Source organism: Rhinoderma darwinii, chromosome 2, assembly GCF_050947455.1.
Source record: "Rhinoderma darwinii isolate aRhiDar2 chromosome 2, aRhiDar2.hap1, whole genome shotgun sequence".
Lineage (NCBI taxonomy): Eukaryota > Metazoa > Chordata > Amphibia > Anura > Rhinodermatidae > Rhinoderma > Rhinoderma darwinii.
The window spans coordinates 359105862-359126845 of record NC_134688.1 but is presented as its reverse complement, the minus strand read 5'-3'; the positions used below and the strand labels follow the sequence as shown (position 1 = coordinate 359126845).

Below are 20984 nucleotides of genomic sequence, written 5' to 3'. Positions count from 1 at the left end.
TGGTGATCTAGGTTGATGGAGTGGTGAAAATTGAAATCCATTATCCATGGTGGTCTAGGGTGCTTAAAGGTTAACATGTAATATGGCTGGAGGTCTAAATTGGTTCATTGGTTAACACTTGTCTGACATATTATATAATAATCCTGGTGGTTTAGGATAGTGAAAGTTTTGATGGTGATTTGTTGTTTAGGGCAGAGGTTGTTGAGGTCCAACATGCTTTACAAGGTTCATAGTTTTGTTTTTCTGATACTGAGTACTATATCACTTGCTTTCCTTCAAACAACCAACTAGTTATATGATAAAATTCTGTCTGACCAAAGCCACCACTAGAGGGAGCTCACTGCATGGGGATTTATACCACTATCATTAGACTCAATAATACATCAGAATGCATCTAGTATTGGCATTATATTATCATTTAACTCTCTGTTATCTTGTGAGCAATGCGGAGGGGGTGGTATTCCAGATCCTAAAGACCCCCCCCCCCCCCTTTTTTCCAAGAACACCACTGGTATAGTATGGTATGTAAGCCCTATGTTCCTCTTACCTACTTAAAAAATCAACACTCCTAGTACTGGTCTTACATAGTACTGCACATTTTGATAGTATTCTGCACCAGATTAAGCAATTAAGATTTCCTTATGTAGAGTTGTACAAGATAGCTTTTAATAAAGGTTCATTTTGTGTGGCATTTTAGCATGGCAGAAAATAGGTTAACCACATATCCTAGAATATTATCTTCAACATTAATGTAAAAAACCCCGTTGATTATGTCAAATTAAGTAAAGGCTCTTTTACACAAGCCAATTAACGGCAACAATCGGCTAATCTTATCTTTTATGCAGCATTAAATATTATTGTGTCGGCAGCACATCTCCCTGTTTAAATGGGGAGATGTGCTGCCGACGTGATAGAAATGTATGAGTCCCCAAACATGGCTCCTTGTGAAAGGAGGAAGTTAGTGCCGATTAGCGAGCTGTTTCATTGATTGGCGCTCGTTCACATGTCAGGCCTTGTAAGAGGACCCTAACATTGGTTTGCTTGCTATAAGCTTAAACACAAGTCAGTGATTAGCTTTTTGTGTTGAATATAATCGGATGAGTGTTGCCAAGCTATTATCAAATTAAGACATTGTCAAATCTCAATGCAGAACACACAAATAAGTGGATAAACCATACATCAGTGTGAACAATCACATAATATAAAGAAGCTGATCCACAAAACATTCACTAGCAAAGGGCCTCAGATGACATGCAGCATGTTACCTAAACACTGAACATAGCCTTTTTGTCATTGCTGTCTGTAATGATTTTTCCTGAGAGCAGCACAGGGATCCATAATATGTAAAAGATCAACTTTGCATTAAGAGGATTGTATTCAAATTCACTCTTAATATCTCAGTGAGCTTGGTGTAAAAAGATCAACTCCCATAAAAAGTTAAAAGTTAATTTAATATAGTACTGTAAATTGCCTGTGCGGGTCATCACAAGCATAAACAAAGCTCAAGATGTAAAAGCATTTCTCTTGTCATAGTACACAAAATCATCAAAGACAACACGGGTTGATGGTAATGTTCTCACATACAAGATCTTTAGAGTAGAATATAAATAGTAAATATTTCAATCCTCTATCCTTCGTACCAGCGGAACCCAGGCTGATGGTGAAGACGTAATAAACGCCATGTCGGTAATTCTTCCGCGTTTCCTTTGAAGAACACTTCAGTTTACATTCATTGCCCACATAACAACAAATATTCACACATTGAAATGAGTCTGCCTCAGTCTGCTTTTAAATCTCTCCATTTGTTGTCCATTTTTATAATAAAAACATCAAAATATAACATTTCAGGAGACTACAGACCAAGACGAAACCAAATCACATGTACATTTTCCTGCACTCTTCTTAAACTTCATGTCAAGTCCATTTGACCTCTTGGTTTATGACTTGCCGTTAAGGAGGTGAGAAATCTTCTGCAGGGTTCTCAAGCAAGTCCTGAAGTTGGTGCAAAAATTCAGGCATTGAGTTTGGTTTATTTTCACGGAGTAGGGGGAGGTTTTGGAGAAGGGCATGAACCCTGACTGTCAAAACTAGCTGCTCGGCCTTGCCACTATGGAAAGAACAGTATATGTTAGAATCAAGAAACAAATTGGATTTGTGAAATTTATATAAAAATACATATTACGTTATAACACCACAGTTCTTCCTCAACCTCAAGTACACGCCTCACATTGCGCTGGAGAGAACTAATAATAAAAAAGCAGATATTTGTAAGGCTGATTACTGCTTAGCGGTAATATGTATTTATTAGTATAATTTTTCATATGGCACCTAAGAAGCTTCATATATTAAAAGTCCCGTCATTTTTTACTCTACTCCCATTGCCTCCTTTTTCTTTTTCTTTTTTTTTTACTATATGTTAGACGCATGGAGACCCAGAATTCTGCCCAGGAGCTGTATACACAAAAAGGTTGCATACATTTAATCAAGATTTTTAGCACATTTGCTAATTTTTTTTATTTAAGATTTATAAAAATAATAAAAAAAATGGTTGCATAAGTGCAAATACCCTTTCAGTAAGGTAGCTAAGAAATGACTGAATGAAATATTAAATAAATAATTTATATTTTTAAAGAAAGGTATTTTTATTTCATGAGGAAATGTTCTGTTAATATTCTGAAAGAACCCCATTTATTGTTATATGTTCTTCAAAAGGCATTTTAAAGTTACTATGACAATGTTGAGAGCTGCAGGGGGAAATTCCACCCCAGTCAATACACTTCTTTCATTTGGTATTTAAATTTGAAACTGACAAATCATGATTGAGTTAAATACTTGTCATCTTGCTTAAAATACAATGAAAAGTCAATATACAATTACGATAAGACATTTAATAAAAAAAGATTTTAAAAAAATACTCTAAAGTGCAAACATTCATTAGGGAACCTTAAGAGACTGGAAATCATTAACATTGCTGAAGGTAACTAGTTATAGTCGGGGAAACATTGGCATCAACATTCTGTCATTGTTTTTCATTTGTTTTCCTATAATTCTGTCACACATTTACAATACATTGCAATTACTGCAGCCTAAAAAAACATAAAACCAGGGCTAGATTTTCTATAAAGAAAATTAAACATGTATCTATTGCATAATTACCAACTTTTGAGAAAGGGCTTCAGGGAGATTTTTGGCATGATGCATTAAGCATTTTTTTTAATTTAACTTATGCCCCACCTATTTATATAGGTCATTCCCCCGAACCTAGGATATTATCTAAGAAAAAATGGCAGCGATTGGTTAGATTGCTGCTGCCAGTTTATGACGATGTGGCCTCACAGGCTGAGAATGTTGACAGCATCAGATGATTGCTGTTACTAGGCAACATAGTCGTAAATTCGCCTGATTGGTTGCCTTATGGGCATGCGTGTTGGATGGCAATAGACGCTGGTGCAGCTGATTGCTGTTTCTAACCAGCATAGATGCAATTCGCCCAATTGGTTGCCATTTGGGCATGCACACTGCATGGTAATAGATGCCAGCGCATGCGCAAAGAAGAATTAGCTGGCAGAACATCACTCACTGGATCCTGATGAATAACTGGTTCTCCCCAATAAGTTAAAGGAATTGTCCAAGAATAAAACATGATCATCTATCCACAGGATAGGTAATAATTGTATGATTACTGGGGACCCCACCTCTGGGACCCCCACCGATCACAAGAATCCTCAGCACCCGAGCTCACTTCATTCATACCCTTCCCAATAATGACCTACATATATGTCGAATGTCGGGAAGGGGTTAATATTTTCATAATCGTTGTTTCTATCATTGCACACATAGGACATATCATCAATAAGATCTAATAGGTTATTTTTTAATGAACCCATAAGAAATAGGTCCTAGTGGAAAGCGATTGTTTCCAAAGTCAGCTGCAAATGAAGTTGTCTACTTTGGAACTTTGAGGCCCATTATTGCGTCAGAAGCTGGGTCTTCCTAGAGGATCCCATTCCTATGGTACTCTGATTGGCTTGCCCAACCCTAAATGGAGCTGTCCACATAAATCCAAGTAACCAATGTTTATTTCTAGTTAATATCTCAAATATTAAAAGTTATTTACTTTATTTTATTTTGAGATGGACTGTTTTAGTTGTATTATAATTATAAAAAAAATATTACATTTTGTTTCATGTACACATATTGATTTAAACAATTGCATGGGGAACAGCATTTGAGATGAAGCTTGCCTCCATTATGTTCAACGAATGCTTGTGCATTGTAACCCAGATTCTAAGTCAAGAGGTTGAAAGAAAGGCAGGTACAAGGAGAATCTGGTAAAGAAATATATGTATTTGAACAGCATCACAGAGAACCACTAAACATTTATTAACCCCTTCTCGTTGTAAACAATTTTCAGATTTTAATTTTAATTTTTCCTCCCCACTTTCTAAAAGCCATAACTTCTTAATTTTTCCGTTGATATAGTCCTATGAGAGCATGATTTTTGCGGGACGAGTTGTAGTTTTTCTTAGCACCATTTATTGTGCCATATAATGTACTAAGAAATGGGAAAAAATATATATTTGTGTGGTAGAAAATGATCTGCCAGGATCTGCCGGGGTTAACGCCCATAGGTAATCAGTCGGCACCTGAGTCTATGTCTCTGAGACTGACTCCAGCTTCCACCACTCAGGATGGCAGGCTTAGGAGTGGGAGAGCCTATCGCAGCCTGGCCAGACGGAGCTAGCTCCCGCCCTCGGTCTATTTATACCTGCCTTTCCTGTTCCTCCTTGCTTGTGATTCTTCTCGTGTGGTTTCCTGGCCCAGCTACAGCTCCTGACTATTTGATCCTGCTCCATACTGACCCTGGCTTTCTGACTACTCTCCTGCTCTGCGTTTGGTACCTCGTACACTCCTGGTTTGACTCGGCTCGTTTACCTCTCTTGTTGCTCACGGTGTTGCCGTGGGCAACTGCCCCATTTCCCTTAGCTTTGTGTACCCTTGTCTGTTTGTCTCGTGCACTTACTGAGCGTAGGGACCGCCGCCCAGTTGTACCCCGTCGCCTAGGGCGGGTCGTTGCAAGTAGGCAGGGACAGAGTGGCGGGTAGATTAGGGCTCACTTGTCCGTTTCCCTACCCCTATGATTACATTTACAAGGAAAAAACTAAGTGTTAAAAAATTAATTTATTTTGTGTCGGCAAATTCTGAGAGCCATAACTTTTTTATTTTTCCGTCGATTAAGCGATACGAGGGCTTATATTTTACGGGGTAAGCTGTCATTTTTAATACTTTTTTGGGTACATGCCAGGTTTTGATCACTTTTCATTCTATATTTTGTGGGAGATGAGGTGACCAAAAAATAGCGATTCTGGTGTTTGCATATTTTTTTTTCGGCGTACACCGTGCAGGTTAAATAATGATATATTGTAATAGTTTAGACTCTTACGGATGCGGCGATACCAATTATGTTTATTTATTTATTTTTTTACAATGCTTTAGGGGGAAAATGGGAAAAGGTTTTTTTTTCTGAACTTTTAATCTTTTAATCTTTACATTTAAAAAAAACTTTATTTTACAAATTTGTACTTCTTTATTAGTCCCCCTATGGGACTTCAACCAGCGATCACTGCATCGCTTGCACTATATACTGCAATACTAATGTATTGCAGTATATCGTCTTTCTGACAGGCTGCTATAAAGGGCTTAATAGGAGCACAAAGATAGCAGGCCTGGGGGCCTTCATTAGGCCCCCAGGCTGTCATAGCAACCATCGCCACCCCGATGAGCTTCTAGAGGGGTTCACCCCCCTCTTTCTAACTATTTAAATGTTGCGGTAGCTATTGACCGCGGCATTTAACGGGTTAAACGCTCGAGCGCAATTCGCTTGTTACTGTGAAGTGTCGACTATAATGTTCCCCCGACACCTGAAATGCATGAAGCGGGCTCATTCCGTGAGCCTGCTCCATACTTCCCCTACCCGGCTATGACGTAGCCATATGTCAAATGTCAGGAAGGGGTTAAAATAGAGTATTATTAACGACTGTAGAAAACCGTTCTCATCTTGATAAAGGAATCCTGCTAGAAACCTTGTTTTTATGGAGAAGACCTTATATACACAGTCGAGTCACATTATTTTGACCACCAGCTAATATCCAGATTAAGCAACGTGTGCAGCACGGACAGCAGCTAGGCAGGCTGGGAGTGACTCAAGAAGGTGCTCGTAGGTTGTTTCAGGTATCTGGAGCCATGCTGACTGCAGTGGATCCCACATTTGCTGGAGGGTGCATGGGGGAGGATCCATAGTGTGAACAAGACGTTTGAGATGGTCCCACAGATGCCCAATTGGCTTCAAGTCTGGCAAATTTGGGGGCAAGGGAAGTACTTGGAAGTCTTGGTCGTGCTCTTCCAACCACTGTCGGACAATTGTAGCCGTGTGACATGTCACATTATCTTGCTGGAAGATTCCATCTGCCCCAGGGAAGACAAACAGCATGTATTGGTGGACATGATCTGCAATGATAGGGCTCATTCCCAAATCGGTTCAGAGTGCCATCCACATGGATGAGTGGGCCCAGAAAATGGCATAAAAAAAATTCCCCAGACCATAATGCTGCCGCCACCAGCTTGTGTTCTTCCAGCAATGGTTGCAGGGTGTTTGTTCTCTGATGTTTCTCGCTTGACATGCCAACATCCATCCATTCGATGAAGCAGAAAACATGACTCATCGGAAAAGGCAACCCTTTGCCAATCATCGGTTGTCCAATTCTGACACTGCCGTGCAAATTGAAGCTTTTTTTTCTGATGTACCTATGGTAGCATAGGAGCAGTGATCATCCGTCGTCTTCGGAGCCCCATACGCAGTAGGGTCTGCTGAACTGTTGTTTTAGACACACGTCTGGTAGCCCCCTGGTTGATTTTCACGTCAAGCTGCTTCACTGTACGGTGTCGTTCAGTCCTCGCGCACCTTCGTAGCCGACGTTCACCTCTCACATCAATCGCACACCTTATATACCCACAAAGCCAGCCCACGACACGTCACTTCCTTCATGGGCTACGCGCAGCCGATGTCGAAAGTAGGAGGTGGTCATAATATTGTGACTCGACTGTGTAAATCTGATGGACAGCATTTCAGAAAATTCAGATGACGTTCCGGAATTTATTATGTCATAGGTCCAGAAATTACACATCCTATGTACTATACAATATTGAGGTTTGGAACAAACCTCTTTAAATGACTTCTTCATTTCTACCAGTGGATGCCAGTGTGTTATAGGCTTTCGTGGATATGCCAACATTTCATTCCAGTGATCCCTTCCAAGGCCTTCTGTGCTATTACCAACTCGACACACTCCAATAATTTCATTATGCCCGACCCTAAATGCAAGTGTAGAATAAACAAAGAAAAAAAGTCTTAAAAAATAGAAATTTGCAAAGTGACATAATTACATTTAAAACAATAAACAGCAAATAAAGCTAAAATGAATGTATCATGCATTTAAAGAAAATTTCACCCAAAAAAATCCCAGGGGCTGCTTTTTTACACACACACACACACACACACACACACACACACACACACACACACACACACACACACACACACACACACTTCCTGTATTGTCTTTATAGACAGTGCAGTTGGTGTGTGTGTGTGTGTGCGCGCTTTACGGCAGCTGCACTGAACAATTGAAAAGAGGGCAGGGGAGATAGCCTTATCTATGTATATAATGTTGCTTTCTTAATTTCTCTAGTCCTCTAGCAGTACAATAGCGCTATGTACACCTATATACAGCTTTCTAAATGCATTTTTATTAAAAATGATTATTTCTTTATAAGATACAGCTGCTTTGTATCCTGTACACAGAGCAGCTGTATCTCTGTATCTCATGCTAAATCCTGTATCCGTCAGGTCAGCAGTCCTGACGGGTACAGTGTCAGCGGGTCCTGCATTTCTCTGACACTCAGGATCGAGCTGCTGCCGATCACATCGAAGTTCACACCTAGAAGTGATCAATAACAGGCGGATGAAAAGATTGAGACTGATTTTGTGATTTAACTTTAATGATTTGTGTTAACACAAATTTATTTTTAGGGTGGTAGAAAGTTCAATGTGTTTTCTCTGATTTTATTCACTAGTAATATTTTATTTAGGGGACGTTATATAGATGACATTTAGATTTTTTGGGAAGGCAATAAATATTTGTTTAAAAGGAGCTGTCACAATCCTGAGATTGTATTAAGGGAATTAAATGACAGAGAATTTTCTTGACCTGAATATCTTGGTGGATCCTTTTTACCCTAAATAACTACCAATACAGGTTTTTCTACACTGGCACAAACCCTAACTAATATGGGGGATCTCAATTGGGCAATATTTGTGAGCAAGGATGCAATAACATTTACTGTCAATTTTCATTGTCAGCTTTTTTTTAGTTTGAATATAATAGGTTCTAAAGTAATACTCATACTTTTGTAATAAACTATACACCTACATGCATCACGGAATACTTATCTGTATTCAAAAATGCCCTAATCATTAAGGGGGAATTTATTAAAGGTGTACTCCCATTTGGATATTTATGGCCTATCCGCAGGATAGGCCATAAATGTCCGATAGATGCGGGTCTCACCTCTGAGACCCGCACCGATCTCTAGAACAGGGCCCCATAAACACTGTTCTATCCTTGCTCTGCTCCCGCTGTCTCCCGGCCACTTCCTGAGTTGGCTGTGCTAGGCTGTTTCCGTAACTCTCATAGAAGTAAATGGGAGTTATGGAAACAGCGTAGCATGGTCAACAATGCTGTTTCCGTAGCTCCAGATTTCCAGAAACAGTATAGCTCGCCGTGCTATGCTGTTTTCGCAACTCACATTCACTTATATTAGAGTTACAGAAACAGCGTAGCACGGCAAGCTACACTGTTTCCGGATCTTGGCAGCTATGGAAACAGCATAGTTTGCCATGCTACTCTGTTTCCATAACTCTTATAAACTTCTATGGGAGTTATGAAAACAGCACAGCTCAGCCAGCTCGGCTGTTTTTGTAACTCCCAGCCACCTAATCAGGAAGTGTCCGGTAGGCAGCGGGAGCAGAGCAAGATAGAATAGGGTTTAGAGGTACCCGTTCTAGAGATAGATACGGGTCCCAGAGGTGGGACCCTCATCTATCAGACATTTATGGCATATCCTGTGGATATGCCATAAATGTCCAAGATTGGAAAAAAAACTGGTGAACTATAAGCCAGTCTTAATATAAAGAAAATTGTAGTAAGATGCGACACATTTGTTAAGAGGTGAACACTTCTTAATAAATGTGTTGCATCTTTTGGCTGACTGCGTGCTCCAATTTTGGCGCAATGAAAATGACCGTGCACTGTCCAAAAAATGGAAACTCACCTCACCGCTCCTCTTTTCCCCTCTGGGTCCCCTCAGGCTTCCTCAGCATGCTATGGCTCATACAAGGTTCTGACGCCAAACAGCATCAGGGCCTTATATGTGACACAGTACTGAATGTTATCAGAACTGCATCATATACAACATCCTGATGCTGCCCAGTGTCAGCACCTTGTATAAACCGCTGAATACAGAGGGAGTCTGAGGGGACCTGGAGGGGACAAGAGAATCAGTTAAGTAAGCATACTGGTTTTTGGTTTGTTTTTAATTTAATTGTCCAATAGGGTAGTAGTCTGAAGGGGAGGTAGTCTAATCTAGGGGGGCCAGGTATGGGGCCTTGGATAGGCCTCTAACTTGCTACACCCCAAAGAGTGAAATCTATGCCAGCTAGGAGTTGACGTAGATTTCCATTATAATTTACGCTCGTTTTCTGGCAAAAATTATAATAAGATTGTCGGGCTGCTGAGACCCCATCCCTTTTTGTAAGCCATACCCCCTCTTCACAAAAGTGGCAAGGACGGCGTAAAAAGGCCAAAAGTCTTGGGCTTTTTGCGACTATGGGGCCTTTTTTGCCACTTTTTTACAACAGAAAACTGGTGTAGAAAGGTTGATAAATTCCTCCTTAAAGAGGCTCTGTCACCACATTATAAGTGGCCTATCTTGTACATAATGTGATCGGCGCTGTAATCTACATTACAGCAATTTTTTTTTGTTAGAAAAACAATAATTTTGAGTTATGACCTATATTAGCTTTATGCTAATGAGTTTCTTAATGCCCAACTGGGTGTGTTTTACTTTTTGACCAAGTGGGCGTTGTGGAGAGAAGTGTACCAACCAGCATCATACACTTCTCCCTATTTATTTATTCTGCACTATGTGCAGCCACATACACACACACTAACGTTACTCAAGTGTCTGAATAGACATTACCTCCAGCCAGGACGGGTTTGTGGTTGATTTACAGCACAGCAGGCGTAGTCGTGAGATTACGCTGTAAACTGTCATTTACAGCGAGACTACGCCTGCTGTGCTGTAAATCAACCACAAACGTTACCGAGGTGTCAGGATTCTGAATAGACAACACATCCTGGCTGGAGGTAATGTCTATTCTTTGTCAGGACACTTGAGTAACGTTAGTGTGTGTGTATGTGGCTGCACATAGCGATCTAGCTAGAACACTATGTGCAGAATAAATGAATGGAGAGAAGTGTATGACGCTGTATGACGGAGTGTATGACGGAGTTGTGGAGTTCTCTCCACAACTCCCACTTGGTCAAAAAGTAAAGCATGCCCAGTTGGGCATTAAGAAACTCATTAACATAAAGCTATAATAGGTCGCAACTCCGTCAAAAATGATAGTTTTTCTAAATAAAAAACACTGCTGTAATCTACATTACAGCGCCGCTCACATTATGTAGAAGATAGACCACTTATAATGTGGTGACAGAGCCTCTTTAAGAGTTAAATATTCTACCTTTGTTTATGAATCAGAACATAGAAGTAAATTGAATATACACCTTGCAAGCCTTGTAAAAATATCAGTTGGCAGGAGTTTTGCGAATTTTATAAAACTGGTTGACACATTTGGTGTTTAATCAGTTGTAATTGGGATTTTTGTTACTATGTATACCTAATATAGTTGGTACGGCACACTTTACTACAATGAATGACTTTAAGTTACACTATACTTAGTGCCCTGACAGATGGTATGCTATTTCAGCTAACATTAGACAAATTGCAATATTAGTAGATCTTCATGAAATTGACAAGGTTCAAGTCCAAATATGTGTATCAAAAATGGTTTTAGTGGGAATGTTAGTTTTCAGCTAGTAAAATTAATACTTAGAATCCTATAACAAATTTGTCAAGGATCGCTGTGTCTAAAAGGGGAAGCATGCACAATAAATATGCCTTTGGCAGCTATGGTAAATCTTTAATGTGGCCATTTTCACATGTTTAGACGTGGAAAATTTGCAGCAGAATTCCGCTGTAGACATGCCGCAGTGGAAATCCACAGCAGACTTTTCTTTCTTTGATTTCTATAACTTTTTAGTATACATAGTCCAGAAGTTACAGAAAACAACGGTGCGGAAAATAGCAATGCCAAGGCTAAAACCAGCGGCAAGTCCGCTGCAAAATTTACCATGTCTAGATGAACGAATTTTGCAGCAGATTTGTTCAGTAATTTCAGTAGTATTTGTGGCAAAATCCACAGCAGAAAATTTCCGACACGTCTAAACATGCCCTTAGAAAAGTAAAAAAAGTTTAGCTCATATGCTTTTTCGAAGTGCTCACGCATGTACTTCAGGCCATCGATCACTACACAGCGTGTGTATAAGCGTGTGCAGTTGCACTCGGTATATGTGTTTATATCGCATATAGGTTTCAAAACAGGCTTATATTCTGCCCCCCTATTGAAGGAATAGATTTATTCCTATTGGTCCAGGAGCATGTCAATCTAATAATGGGAGGATGTGTATAGCAGATTGATCTCTCTATTGGTGAGAATATACTGTAAGTGAATCCATCCTCCTCTGACATTAAATAATATTATATATGGACCAAACAGCAATAGTCACAAAGCCATTGCCTATAACCCTGGGGACACGGCAAAAAATGTTGGGTGTTTTTGAAAGACAGACAGATAAGAGATTATTGATAATAATTTCTTGAATTTGACATATTTGCTTAAAGGTTTTTCATTACTATCTAATATCAACAATTCTGCTACCTGTCATAATCCATAACTGAGATGAGCAGGCTGACTTGGTCCATACTTTCTGGTGGGATATCAAAGATAATAGCCTCATTATATGTAGGGTTTAAAGTATTCTTTTTTATAGTCGTTTTTTTCTTTTTCAGTCTACGTCCATCACAAAGCAGGGACACTTTTACGTACGGATCTGTAGAGAAAAATGAAGACATTTCTAACCAAGTTTCATTTATAACTATCTGAACAAATCTTAAAGACTTACATTTTTATATCTGAGCATAAACAAGTGTGTTATAAATGGGAATTTTTTTTACAATTACACTGTATAATCCATGAAGTAACATAAGATAGATCATTATTTCTGATTTCTTTTACACCCCAAGTACTGTATGTAACACCCCTTAATTAAGTCTCTATCATAATAGGGGTTTAATGTATCTCTTTCTTCTTATTTAGCGCAGTTGCCTCCACCTGAGTCTTGATAGGGGCTTGTGAGGTATACAGAAGGGCTTGTCTCTTCTGTCAGGGGTTGACTCAGTAAGTCCCTGCCCAGCTTGATACACACTTGGTACACTATGAAGTTATATACTAACAGAGAAAGGTTACATGGAACCAGGAAACAATTTAATATTTAGATTTTGGGTTAAAGAGGCTCTGTCACCAGATTTTCAAACCCCTATCTCGTATTGCAGCAGATCGGCGCTGCAATGTAGATTACAGTAACGTTTTTTTTTTTTTCAAAAACGAGCATTTTTGGCCAAGTTATGAGCATTTTTATATTTATGCAAATGAGCCTTTCTTAAGTACAACTGGGCGTGTTTAAAGTTAAGTACAAGTGGGCGTGTATTGTGTGTGTACATCTGGGCGTTTTTACTTGTTTTACTAGCTGGGCGTTGTGAATGGAAATGTATGATGCTGACGAATCAGCATCATCCACTTCTCTTCGTTAACACCCAGCTTCTGGCAGTGCACAGACACACAGCGTGTTCTCGAGAGATCACACTGTGACGTCACTTCCTGCCCCAGGTCCTGCATCGTGTCGGACGAGCGAGGACACATCGGCACCAGGCGACAGAGGCTACATCGACTTACCTGCAAACGCCGATGCTGCTGCAGAATCAACTATAGCCTCTGTCACAATACACGCCCACTTGTACTTAACTTTAAACACGCCCAGTTGTACTTAAGAAAGCCTCATTTGCATAAATATAAAAATGCTCATAACTTGGGCAAAAATGCTCGTTTTTGAAAAAAACAAAACGTTACTGTTATCTACATTGCAGCGCCGATCTGCTGCAATACGAGATAGGGGTTTGAAAATTTGGTGACAGAGCCTCTTTAAGTAAAGTTACAACTTAGTTGTGAATAACTAAACAAAGGTAAAGGAATATAGCATTAACACAAATGTGGTTGTATACAATTCTCTCCCCCTGACATTTGGATACAATCACCTAAGACATCCAGATAGGCGTAATGGTAACAATCTTACAAAATATTAAAAGCGTGACCACATTAATATAATGAACTCTATAGGATAACTTTGGTTATTCTGTCATACACAGCTGCCGCACACTTTCTACCAACTACTTATATACATGTGCACACTCTAAATATATGCAATAAACAATATATTATGCTACAGTCTGTTTATCAATATATTAGGGCCCCGTTGCTGCGGATGTTGACAAGCTTTAGAAATCGTAGGTGCACTTAGTAACAAGGGAGGGATTTGTAATTTGAACATTAGGTGGAGTAGTAGCTCTTGCTTAAGAAATAAATAGATCCCAGCAGTTACAAAGCTGTAAGTCTTTTTTTAACACATCCAGGAGTATCCCAACCAGCAGGGGTGACACGGTAGATGACTCACTCTTCTATTGGCCTGGAAATAAGGCTTGGTTCAGGCCTCCTACTGCCTCCAAATATGTGCAGTAGCGGTTAAGTGTTAGTTTACAGGAAAAACAAATGGAAGGACCCTCTTTTGATGACCACCCTGAGATGAGACGCCTCTCAGGAGACCCACTAGGGTTGGTGAATAGTTTCTTCGCTCAGTCCTTCTCCTTTCTCTCTCAGATGTCCATCTTTCCAGTCTTGCTGTAGATGTCCATCTCGCCTCTCAATAAAAGCCCGTTACACATCTAGATGTCAGTTATTTATCTCAGTGGCAGTTGCTTGGAACTAGCTCACTGCCCCAAGGAGTATTGGGAAATGTAGTTCTGCCAGTACCGTTAACCAATGACTGGCCACAGCAGTGCCTGTTGTTCTCAATAAACTTATTATAGGGGTTTCATTTATATCAAATCAATTTAAGATGCAATAATCTATGTTAATGATGGCCAAATAGTTAAACATGATCTACTGGTCGGCTGTCGACAGTGACCAGTAGATTATGATAATTGGCCAGCCTTTTACCTCTAAATAATAAAGCCTCCATATGAATTAGTAGACAGAGTCAAGGCCTATGCAGGTGTTTGATGTGATGTCAATATTTTGCAATGCCTTGCTGCTGCATGGGCACAAAGCCTGCCTACTGATTTTTAAGGGGTTCGTACTGAAACAGGTGCCAGCATTGGGTCTGACACAAGGACAGACTCTAGCACAGGCATTACCACAATGGTAAGAGGGGGTGGGTGGCTATTTGTGGCTATGGGGATCTGTGCCTGACATACTGCTATAGGGGCATCTGTGACTGGCATACTGTTATAGGGGCATAGCTCCTGCACAATACTTTCCATAATTCCCCCTACAGTAGTAGGCATAGAGCGGTCCATAGTGCGGTCCATCATTGAAGTGAATATGCAGAGTTTGTTAATAGCAGCCCTTAGCTGGAAGGCAGCAGAACTTGAATGGTGGTCCCTCCTTAGTGTAGTTTAGTCCTCTGGGCTTCTTAGCAAATCTATTCTCCCAAAAAATGTAAATACTAGAACTGTTTAAAAAAAATCATAAAAAAAATAATCTGAAGAACTACTTGAAGTAATATATAAAGTACACTACATCTGTACTGTGCATATAAAAAAAATTGCAGGGAGAAGGTAAGTAACTTATTTTTTAATGAATGTTTTTTCTTACTTTTTGTTAATGGGAATGAATTTTTAATCTGGGAATTTGAGCATGAAAAACGGCTGGTATAATAGCGGTTTTCACCTACTTGTGTCATCCACTATTACTACCTCCTTTATAAATAGGGTCACTAGGATTGTGCCTAGTTCCCCTACCTTTTCCTTATACTAACGTTAAACTACTTGCTTTGCTGTTACTCAAGGGAATAAGACCGTACAGTAAATACAATTGTATAGTAAATAAAGGTAATATTTATTAACATACAGTACAGTAATTACTCTCATATATAAAATACAGTAACTAAACACAGAACACAGTAACTGATCACAGTATAGTATCAGTATAACCCAATACATATAACAAGTCAATATATGCTGAGTATACTCACACTATACGTAGTACAGTATAAACATGGTATCACAATCCTAATTATATTGCCACTCACTTACCTTACATAGAAGTTACGTTACAATACAGCACACATGCACATGCTCACTGTTTCTGTCCCACTCCCACCTAGCAATAACTATCCCTGTACACTAAGGGTTAATCAGGTAACATGGACAGCAAGGGTTAACTTAGGATCTCAGGAGGAATAAGGGATAACAAGGGGAATGGGTTGCTGTATACCAGGGAATAGCAGGTACTGCAGGGCTAGCAAGTTACTGCAGGGGTTACTTAGGGATAACTATGGTTACTGCAGGGGTTACTCAGGGCTGCAAGGGGTAGTAGGGGAACTCAGGACTGCAAGGGTTACTTAGGGAACTCAGGGCTACAAGGGTTAACATGGTATGGAAATGTGCAGGTGAGGAGCTGGAGAGAAAGGGTTACTTAGGGTGTATAGGGGAGAAGATACTTAGATGTGGTCCAAAGTTGGTGTGGTCTCTCAGGAAGGGTCATGAGACAAGAGCAGACCAGGAGGGAAGGGGTTTCCGTTGGGAGCCGGGGAGCAGGAAAAGAGAGAGAGGTTTGGGACCGTTTGTCCTTTTAAACCCTCCCATGCACATCTGTGTGACATCACATGCTCATGCACGTGCAAGGGGGGGATGGCATTGGCTTATGGCTACCTCATGGAATACCATTACCTGATAAGGGGGATGGAAGCAGTTGGAACTTCCTGCTTCCTGGATTCTTATGTGAAAACACTTCCCTTTACAGAGCAATACATTGCAAAAATGAGACAGGCTTGGGTTGACATTACTGCAAGAGGTCCCAATGCATTCAATGAGAACACCTCCCAAAACATGGCCAATTTGGCCCATGCGAGTTGGCCATGTTTTGGAACATAATATAAACTCATCAACTTGGATTTGATCGGTATTAGGGTTATATACTTAAGAGGCTCTGTCACCAGATTTTGCAACCCCTATCTGCTATTGCAGCAGATAGGCGCTGCAATGTAGATCACAGTAACGTTTTTATTTTTTAAAAACGAGCATTTTTGGCCAAGTTATGGCCATTTTTGTATTTATGCAAATGAGGCTTGCAAAAGTACAAGTGGGCGTGCTGAAAAGTAAAAGTACAACTGGGCGTGTATTATGTGCGTACATCGGGGCGTGTTTACTACTTTTACTAGCTGGGCGTTCTGATGAGAAGTATCATCCACTTCTCTTCAGAACGCCCAGCTTCTGGCAGTGCAGATCTGTGACGTCACTCACAGGTCCTGCATCGTGTCGGCCACATCGGCACCAGAGGCTACAGTTGATTCTGCAGCAGCATCAGCGTTTGCAGGTAAGTAGCTACATCGACTTACCTGCAAACGCTGATGCTGCTGCAGAATCAACTGTAGCCTCTGGTGCCGGCTCGTCTGACACGATGCAGGACCTGTGAGTGACGACACAGCGTGATCTCTCGAAAACACGGCTGTGTCTGCACTGCCAGAAGCTGGGCGTTCTGAAGAGAAGTGGATGATACTTCTCGTCAGAAAGCCCAGCTAGTAAAAGTAGTAAACACGCCCCGATGTACGCACATAATACACGCCCAGTTGTACTTTTACTTTTCAACACGCCCAGTTGTACTTTTGCAAGCCTCATTTGCATAAATACAAAAATGGCCATAACTTGGCCAAAAATGCTCGTTTTTTAAAAATAAAAACGTTACTGTAATCTACATTGCAGCGCCTATCTGCTGCAATAGCAGATAGGGGTTGCAAAATCTGGTGACAGAGCCTCTTTAGTGTCAGAAGCACACAGTAGCCGCTGTCAGCCCAGCCGTCAGTCCAGCTCACTGACAGAATCAGCTTACAGCGGCGCTATGCAGCTTCTATGTATTGTGCATACATATGATCTGCAGCGCAAAAACTAAAATACATTTTTAATACATTTAAATTACAAAAATGTATATAAACACATAATATATACATTTAATAAGAAAAAGGCTATAAAGGTTTGCATAGCCTTTAAATACTCACACCATTGCACATAGCATCTAGATTGATGTTACCAAAGTATATAAGGCTATATTAAAACTGAAGGTCATCTTGAAGGTTGGAACACCAATGCAGACAGAGAGACTTCTCCGAGCTGATAATGTATCACAGCTGTTATGTATAATTATTAGGAGGCCATTCACTGTGCACTTTGGTCCCAATTACAGGTCATTAGCAATATCTACTTAGAACCAAGCACATGTATTCCTGAATAGGATTTTATGTCCTTCTACACCGTTAATCCACCAGAGTCATAAATGCCTAATCAAAGATGTAATTACATTAGAAAACATTATGCTATATTTACTAGTGTTAGCAGAAAAGGTACACCATTGAATTATGCAGGTACAACATATACTGTATACCAAGCAGAAAAGGAAGCAAAGAACATACAGTATTCACCCGTTCAGTAAAACTTTGTTCTTTATTGTGGCATCTTAAAATCAAACGCTTCTAAGGGAGGACATTGCAGACAGAAAGCACTGTATCATTCAGATGAATGGTAAAGTGGTGTGATACCCTGCACGGTCGCTACAAATTAAACGGCACATGAAAAAACAAACGGGAAGAAGAACCATGTAAACAATGAAGAGGCTGCAGCATAAGAGCGCTGTTAGCACTTCAAACAGCTGATCGGAAGGGGTGCCGACAGTCAGACCCTCACCGATCTAATATTATCCTGAGGATAGGCCATCAATTCTAATAACCCCTTTAAGGACTCTATTTTGGGCCATTGGGATACAATTTTTTTTATTTTTTAGTCACTCTGTCCCTAGAATTTAGAATTTTTCCAGGATGTGATATGCGGGATGTTGTACTTTTTAGTGGCACCATTTGTATTATTTGTATTTATTATATAGGGTACATATAATGCACTGAACAACTTTTACAACACCCTCCGTCTGTCTAACCACAGGGGTTAATGGCTATCCTTCTGCTCCACCTTCACACTTTATATGATCAAATCCAATATGATCATCTTTACGCCATTCCATTTATTCCTCCGACTAGAACTAACTATCACATTTGTATGGCTCTACACTTCCTCCCGTCTACGCTGCATAGGGAAAACCTTCAATTCTGCTTTTTTTAATTTATACTTCAGACCACACAGCTCAAGCCATTACCGCCTTTTGAGCTGTGCCACATTCCCATCATATGCTGCTTATGGTGGATAACTGCATTATTCTAATTTGTGGCCTTCCATCTTTTATTCTTGCACCCCTCCAATCCATCCTTAACTCATCTGGCTGGCTATTCTACCTCATCCTTCATTTCTGTTCTGCCTATCCTCTGACAGTCCTTTCACTGGGTACCCATTGCTAAGTGAATTAATTTCAAAATACTGACAATAGAATACAAGGCAGTCCACAGCCCGTCCATTCTGTACATCGCTGTCCTAATCTCATGATTCCTCCCCAAACGTAGTCTCCGGTCCTCACAAGACTTGCTTCTTTGCTCCTGCTCATTCCCCCTATTCTTCCTACGGCCCCAACATATCAGACTCCTTCCCACTATCCACAAAAACATAGTAAAAATCCACCTCTTTAATCAACCCTGTCTCCTCTACATAGCTATATAAGATGCTTATAACTCTCACCATTTGCCTCTTTTCCCTTTTCTTTTGATTGCAAGCCCTCATGGGCAGGGCACTCGCTCCTTTCGTGCTAATCTGTAATCTGATGTTGTGGAATTTCCTTAAATTTTAATGGTGCTATAACATAAATATTAATAGTAATAATAATTCAATGTAAAATTCTATAGAAAAACATATATGTTGAGGGATTAAGTCACAATTCTGTTACAGTATGTTGCTAAAGACTGGATTTGAGGCTAGTGAGAAAAATTGAATGCAAATTAAATTTATAGAACATTTAAAGTAAAAATGAAGTGGCAATTCAAATGACAAATTGCACTTAGAACTGTGGATTATCAGGTCACGATGGTTTCCCACAACACTGTTATTACAACATGGTAGATTCATTCACTTGCCCCTTAACTGACCCTATTTTATATGCAGTAGTGGGCTGCAACCTAAAGCTCTCCAATTCTTTCTGAAACCTGTAAACCTGTGGAGCAAGGGGTCATAAAGATCATAAAGCCATTTTAATAATCAACGTACATCGCGTTTCTAAGTCGGTTTGACTTCTTCATGAGGTACATCCTGAAGTCAGGCCGACTTTGAAACGCGTTGTACATGGATTAATAAATGGTTTTATGAGCTTTATTATCCCTTGCTCTAAAATGCTGTTTGGTGGAGCCCTATAGATGCTGCCTTTTTTTGGTCCTGTTAATCGTATTTCAGAGGGAAATTTAGACACACACACAAACACACACGTGTATTCCAGAGTTATGCCTGCACAACTTGATCTGGTTAGTGCGGCACTTTGCTCTCCAGCCAGAGGAATATTATTGCACGTTTATCCATATATTATACTATTGGGCGCTTTTTGTATTGCTCAATTATACTAGTAGCATCTTCATATGCGCAGAGGGACTTTTTGGGCCTCCTCATGACTCAGTGCCCAGGTGCGACTGCAAATCTCTGCACTCCCTGTAGTTACGCCCCTGGGAACCAGTACTGGCCAAATTTATTTATATTTGAATCACCTTTCCATAGAACAGTCTGTTTGTATTGTTTGACTCAGGTATAGAGAGAGAAGCTTGAAGTTATATTTGATAATCTTCAGTCTATGGGCAGGTCTCTGATATCATGATTGATATGAGTAATTATAAGCGCTGTACAGCACTGAGGAATATATTGGTATTGTATAAAGGAAATCAAGTGATTGCTGCTAAAAGTGTTGCAGCCAACTATTCAGATTAAGAAGACAGGTACAATTTACATAGGTGATATACTTTTATATTGTATTCCATAATTAAATGTATCAATAATTCATAAACTATTATGTGTTTCCTCAGAATCATACTATTGTTTCATTTTGTTTAAAGATCACACAACATTGAGTATTACAAATACGTAATACTACAGGAGATCTGGCAATTGGCATGTTATGGCATGTACCAGCACCAGCGGGAGATCTCGTTTTGATTTTTTAATGGCTCCTCATCTCTGTTGGACTATTGGAATTGCCAGATTATTAGTGGAACTTTAGGACACTGAAAAAATACATATCTTTTTTTACATCTATAAAGCTTGCATTTTATTAAATGTGTCTTTTTCCATGGGATTACATGTCTTACACTTGTCAAAATAGTTATATTTCAACCATGTCTGCAGATTAAATTGGTTCAGACCTTTTCTCTTCAGTCATTAGATCATGTTTGTATTTTTAAATGACTTAAGTGTTATTTCTCTATAGTCAGCAGCACGAAAGAAGTGTCGTCCTGCTACATTTTCTAGCTGATGGTCAATTATATGCATGTTGTTGCCTTGTC

The 20984-nt window shown here is 39.8% G+C and overlaps 1 protein-coding gene across 2 annotated transcripts in view; it reads right to left on the bottom strand.

Annotated features, from left to right (window-relative positions):
* Positions 1-1432: 1432 nt before the first annotated feature.
* SYT6 (synaptotagmin 6) overlaps positions 1433-20984 on the bottom strand; it is a 417641-nt gene continuing 398089 nt past the window's right edge. For both annotated transcript variants that reach the window (XM_075853823.1, XM_075853825.1), the window contains exons 5-7: positions 12119-12290; positions 7221-7371; positions 1433-2107 (exon numbers count right to left, since the gene is read on the bottom strand). In XM_075853823.1, the coding sequence (XP_075709938.1) occupies positions 2036-2107; positions 7221-7371; positions 12119-12290 (395 nt within the window). In that variant the 3' untranslated portion in view covers positions 1433-2035. The remainder of the gene's footprint in view (positions 2108-7220; positions 7372-12118; positions 12291-20984) is intronic.